The sequence below is a fragment of the Hemicordylus capensis genome, chromosome 3 (assembly GCF_027244095.1).
Source record: "Hemicordylus capensis ecotype Gifberg chromosome 3, rHemCap1.1.pri, whole genome shotgun sequence".
NCBI lineage: Eukaryota > Metazoa > Chordata > Lepidosauria > Squamata > Cordylidae > Hemicordylus > Hemicordylus capensis.
In genome coordinates this window covers 34,509,152-34,515,621 of record NC_069659.1, presented here as the reverse complement: position 1 = coordinate 34,515,621, position 6,470 = coordinate 34,509,152, and the positions used below count along the sequence as shown (strand labels likewise).

The following is a 6,470-nucleotide window of genomic DNA, read 5'->3' as shown; positions in this document are numbered from 1 at the left end:
AACCAACGCCCCGTTATGGGGGAGTGGCTGGAACTTGGGCTCTTTCTCTCCCCCCACGCCCCCAAACTTGCAGCCACCCCACCAACCCCTCTGGCTTTGTAGCTCAGCGGGGAGGTTCCCTCCCTCCACAGGACGGCGCCATCCTTCCTCCTAATCCCCGCGCGGCTGCTCCCGCGCCCGGACTGCCCTCCTTGCCTGCGCTGCGGGGCGCGTCCCCAGAGCCTGCCTGAAGCGCTGCTGCCAGGCGAGCTGCACACGGGCGCTCCACTCGCCCTCCTCCTTGCCCGCCGGGATCGGGGATTGGCTGGGCGGCCGCCTCGTCCCAGAATGCAGCGCATGGCGCGTCATTGAAGAGAGACCATGATGGCGGCGGCCGCGGCCGCTCCGGGGGGAGCCCCCGAGGTGATCGCCCAACTGGAGAACGCGGCCAAAGTGCTGATGGTGAGGGCGCCGCGCGGGGGAGCGGGCCGGCCGGGCGCCCCGGGGAGGGACCGCCGAAGGGGTGCGGGGCGCGCGTGGACCAGAGCCCCACAACGCTGTGTCTCTGGAGAGAAGCCCCGAGAATCCCCCTGCGGTAGCAACCTCAATTCCCTGGCGGGAGGCTCTCCTTAGGCGCGCCTCCTTGCTCTGGCTCCCTCCCTGGGAGTATCCCCGGATAACCCCGCGGGGTGGCATTGCCTTCCCTTCCCGCGCCATGCCTTGGAAACTTTGCAACTGCCCCAGCCGTCCTTCCTTTCTGCCCTGTCTGCAGCTGCAGTCCCGTGCGCGCTTGCTTGGGAGTCAGTCCCATTGAACTCGAGGAGGGAGGCTTGATTCCTAGCGCGGAGGCGAAGGGTCGCACGATTCGCCTCTCCGGACTTTTGTCCGTGTCGCTTTCCCTCTCTAACACTCTTTGCAGCAACCTCCCCTGCCCGCCCGCCCGCCCCCCGCGCTTTCCTTACAGTCGTACGAGGCTCTTGTTACCTTCACCTCCACCATAACCTCCACCCCGTCTCCTCCTCCTCACTCCTGCACCCACCACGTGCTCAGTCTCACTCCCCCCCAATTCATTGCCCAAGTGGTGTTATTTTTCCTTTGAGGGCATTTTTCCTAGTCTGCCACCTTTGCATTTGCGATATAAATAAGTTTCTGCTAACTAATGTTCTTCCTTACTCTTTACAAACCATCTTGCGTGTGTATGTTACATAAAACTGAACTGCCAGTTCTACTAGCGTTCTTTTTCTCTTGGAAGTCCGGCGAAACCTGAAAAGCCTAGGGTTGATTAGCAAAACTGTTCCACCAAAGAACCTTGTCTGCACAAGTACAAAACTGTGGTGGATAAAGAAGTTCTTGTGAAACAAGGCAGTCCAAGCATTATGTTGTTAAGGAAAATTAGCATTTCAGAGTATGTTTTCTAGGGATGTGCATTTCGTTTCGGATACAAAACGTTTTGTGAACAAAACAGGCCATTTCAGCTGTTTTGTAGCCAAAACAAAACACCCAATGCTCAAAACAGAAAATTTTGCAGCCAAAACAAAACGTCCCTGTTTCGGATACAAAACGTTTTGTTGTTTCGGCTGTTTTGGAACTCCATTTTGCAGTCGCAGAAAGTCTTTCTCCTTCAGTCTCCGTTTTTAGTTTTGACATCTGTTTGAATTTCCAGCCCTTCCAGCCCGCAGATTGGCCAGCGAAAGCATGGGCTGATCTGCTGGCAATTGCCTCCTTATTCCTTTTAAGCAAATTTAAGGGAAAATTGTACCCTCATTGGCCAGTGGGGCAGTGTGCATTTCATTGTTGTTGTTTCACACTGTTGTGTGTAGATCAATTGCATTTTGGGTGTGTGTGTGTGTGTGTGGATGTGCATGACCTCTGGAAATCTGCCTGATTTTTTCCAAAGCTCTGCTGTTGTTGATGTGTGATGTTGATGCTATTTGGGGTGGATTGGGGGCAGAAAGGGAGCTTTAGGGGCAGAAGAGTGGTTCAGGTGGTAGTGCCCCAATGGGTGCCTGCTGCCACCCAGATTCCAAAGGAATTTGGGAAAGGGCTGGTTTTTAAAGAATTTCTGAAGTTGAAATGGCTTTGGGGCAGAGTCGGGGCAGAAAGGGGGCCTGAGGGGCAAAATAGTGGGTTGGGTGGCAGTGCCCCAAGGGGTGCCTGCCACAACCCAGATTCCAAAGGAATAGGGCAAAGGGCTGATTTCTTAGGAATTGTTGGATGTTTATGCTTCTTTAAGGTCCCCCCGCCCCCAGGGAATAATGGAGGTTTCATCAGACCCATAACTCCACCTGGGGGGCACTGGGGTGGCCGGGAGTGAGTGGTGGTGTGGTGCACATAGGGTGCCAACCGCCCCCATGGGTTGCTAACCCATGGGGTGCTGGTTTCTGTTGTTTCTGAGGTGTTCTGAGTGTAGATTCTCTGGTAGCATATGAGATTTTCAATGACAAACCATGAATCCACTCTCACATGCTACCAGAGAATCTGAATCTACACTCAAAACATCACAGAAACAACAGAACCCAGTACCCCATGGGTTAGCAACCCATGGGGGTGGTTGGCACCCTATGTGGTCTACACCACCACTCACTCTGGGCCACCCTGGTGCCCCCCAAGTGCAGTTATGGGGCAGGAATTATGGAGGTCCATCATTCCCTATGGGGAAGAACTTTACAGACACGCAAACTCCATTACATCTTTAAAAATCAGCCTTCTGCCCAATTCCTTTGAAATTATTCTGGCAGCTTCCTTGCCCCACTGGGCACTACCACCCACCCTACTCTGCTCTGGGCCACCCCTTTCCCCCCAACATGAAGCTATACTTTTGCCAAAACCTCAATTCTTCCCTATGGGGAAAATCCTATACTTCAAAAATTCACCAAAACCCAGCCCTTTGCCCAATTCCTCTGAAATTTGGGTGGTAGTTTCCACCCATTGGACACTACCACCCCCACCCACTAGTTTTTCCCTGGGGCCATTTTTTAAAATCCAAAACATTTTGGATTCGGATTTTGCAATTTTGAACAAAGAACAAAATTGGGGTGTTTTGGATTGGCTGGTTTCGAACAAAGAACAAAATGGGGGTGTTTCAGATTCGGGCCCCAAACAAAACAAAACAAAAACAAAACGCACAACCCTAATGTTTTCTGACTTCCCTCTCCTACTTTTGCTTTGTGTTTGGTAAAATTTTTAGAGTACTCTGTGAAAAGTGCTTTACTGTAGTTTGTTTATAACACTTGTCACATGCTCTGCATGCAAATCCAGAGGCACTTACACCCTAATAAAGTACTATGAAAATATAGTAAAATAAAAGCCTGAAACCAAATCCGTAAATACAGCTTTTTTGAAAATATCTAGCCAAAATATATAGTTCTTGCTTACTCTTGCAAAAACTTTGTGAGGGTGGGGGTAATTGAATTCCACTTAAAAATCAGAAACTGTCCCAGTGTAAAAACAGTACTTGTTGTCTATACTCTTCTGAAACATTTTAGCCCTTGAGTTTAAGCCAAAGTACCTTTTTATTAGAACCAACCACCAGTGTTCCCTCTAATCTCTTTCATCTGTGTGCGGAATGAGTTTTGTTCTGGTGGAAGCTTCAAGGCAGTGTGTGCACATGTACATTCAGAGTGGAACCTTCCTGATTCAACTTGAGCAGGAACGAAAACTGAGTGGACATCAGAAAACTGGTGAGTGTGCACACGTGCACATGATTTAGAGGGAACACTGGAACCAGCTAAATGTCACAAAGTAGTGAGCAAGTTTTTGAGTTCTTCCACAAAACTCTTCTGTAGGCTGGATGTTAAACAAAACAACATGGGATGGGTGGAGTGTGTGAATCAAGAAAGATGGCCAAAAGCCCCAAAAGTCTGTCGTTTGTAACAATCTTGAGGTGGAATGTAGGAAATTGTATGCAGGTTTAATTAGATTAGCTTTCACTAGGTGCAAGACTGATTTCAGTTTGCACCCATGGCCAGTGGGAAAAAGAAATGAAAATGGCTATTCCTCTGTTTTCAGAATAAACAAATCTAACAAGTCTCTGAGTGAAATCTATAGAATGTATGATTACTGTGCAAGCAACCTACAATCTGCTCTATCTTACTGCGTTATATGTCTGATATATTTCTTGCATAACAGAAAAAGTGAAACTGTTAAAACTCTTAGCTAGTATGCCTTTTTGAGTGCGATGCCCTTCTTTCAAGGAACAAATGTGGTGTTATAATTTTGCTCTTGCAATACTCCTGTGAGGTTGGCCAGGCTGAGAGATAGTGACTGGTCCTGAGGTCACCCATCAAGCTTCATATTGAGAGGTGATTTGAGCCAGGTTAGCTCTGGTCCAACTCTCTGCACCACTGTGATAATCTTTAGGAAAGCTATGCAAGAAGCTTGGCGGCGAGACCACTCAGCTGTGTTTCAGCATTTTCTCTTAAATTGTTATGGAGTTGCTAAAGGTAAATAGCTCTTCTTTGAGCTATTTTATTTATTGCATTTATATGGCATCCTCCTTCAAACTCAAGGCAGCATATATAAGGTTCCCAGGTAGTCTTCCAACCTGGCACTGACTGGAAAAAAAACCTGTTTAGCTTCAACATGGTGATTACATGTGTCTTTAGTCTCTGCTGTAGAGCAGGAGCAGCCAATTTTGGCTTTCCAGCTGCTGGTGAACTACAACTCTCATCACCCCCAGCCACAATGGCTGGGGGTGATGGGAGTTGTAGTTCAACAGCTGGAGACCCAAGGTTGCCTGCTTCTGCTTTAGAAGCTACTATCTTGCCTTTCATGTCTGTGACTATAAACCTGTAATTTTCTTATGGATGGAGACAGCGAATAGATTGCAGAAGCCTTGTGGAGAAGATGGACTTCTCATGTTATTGCCGAGTGGTAGTTGGAGATGATGTGGCACAAGAGGCTAACTGGGTTGCATTTTAATTCTGTTGGTGCATGGATTGTGTACTTTCTTGTAGAAGGGAGCTGGTTTTGTAGCTAGGTTGTATCCGCTCATTCAAAAATCTGGAAATTTGAGGGTTTCCAGGACTTTTTTTATAGATAAGGAAAACCTGATGAAAAGCCTGGATTTAATAACTCATTCCAATAGTTGTAGTGTACAGAAATAAATTGTTTAGTGTAGAAGATGGTATAGCCCGGCATATTTGGAAATGTATTCTAAATTTCACTAGCAAGTGCACTTTTATTTGTTCGTGCAAGATATATGTTTGAATTGTAAAGTGCCTTGAATCTCACTGTACTAGAAAGGGATATGGATTCTAAAGGTATAGCTATCATATTTGAAGTCTTAATAATGTGACAGCTTTTATAATCATGAAACAAAACATCAGATTTGAATGTCTGTGACAAATTGGAGTTTTAGAGGAACTAGACATGAAGTAAGCTGATTTCTAAAGCTTTGTGTAGACCTGAGTAGGTATTGCATTCTGAGAACGTTATGTCCATCTCTAAGAATCTACCATTTCAAAATATAAATGGATGTTTGAATACTCAGTCATTAATATAAAAATATTCCTGCATGTGAAAAGCTAGCATGATAGGAAAAAAGCGTTCTTACCAGCTTTCTCCCTGATGATAATTCTCTGGGTGCAGGGAGGATTTTTTGCTAGTGTCATCAGTCATTTGCCTGCATTCTGAAGTGATATCTTTTGGTACAGCTCTAGCTTATATTTATGAATGCATAACTTGCTCTTGATAGATTTTTTTTTCTTTTTTTCTTTTTTTTTTGGTGAGGTGTTGAGATCCCTGGCTTTGTCTACAATTTTGTTGATGTACTTAAACAACTTTAGATAAAGGTGTGAGACCTGCATTTCCATTGCAAACATGATGTGAAATGAGGTGATTTATAAGGTGTTCTCTAAAATGGGGGTGGGTGGAGGAATGGGACCTTTCAGATGCTAATTTCATAGGCTTTAATAGCCTACAGTACCTTGGCACTGTAGAAAGCTTTGACTCCAACTTCAGCTAATTTGCCTGTTCTACTACACAAAATAGTTTGGGTGATTGTAAAACAACCACATTAAAGGTATTGACTGGTTAAATGTAAAGTGTGCCGTCAAGTCTATTTGGACTCCTGGCGCCCCCAGAGCCCTGTGGTTTTCTTTGGTAGAATACAGGAGGGGTTTACCATTGCCATCTCCCGCGCAGTATGAGATGAAGCCTTTCAGCATCTTCTTATATTGCTGCTGCCCAATATAAGTGTTTCCCATAGTTTGGGAAACATACCAGTGGGGATTCGAACCGGCAACCTTCTGCTTGTTAGTCAAGCATTTCCCCACTGGTTAGAACTGGAATATTGCCTTGTAGATGCTGTTCCCATTCTATGCTAAACCACTGGCGTAAATGTAAAAGCAACATAAAATTTATTTTCCTTATTTTGAGAATAGTGGGAGATTCTGGACAGTTTTATGCCATTATCTGCCTAGCCTCTTTACTGCCCAGTGTCTACCATGTTAATCTGAAACTGCAGTGTCTCACTTATGAGTACTTCGAGG

At 45.9% G+C, this 6,470-nt stretch overlaps 1 protein-coding gene across 1 annotated transcript in view; it reads left to right on the top strand.

Moving 5' to 3' along the window:
• The first annotated feature begins 227 nt into the window (after window positions 1–227).
• Window positions 228–6,470, top strand: part of XPO4 (exportin 4) — a 124,876-nt gene continuing 118,633 nt past the window's right edge. The window contains exon 1 of the mRNA XM_053311016.1: window positions 228–441. Within this exon, the coding sequence (XP_053166991.1) occupies window positions 361–441 (81 nt within the window). The 5' untranslated portion in view covers window positions 228–360. The remainder of the gene's footprint in view (window positions 442–6,470) is intronic.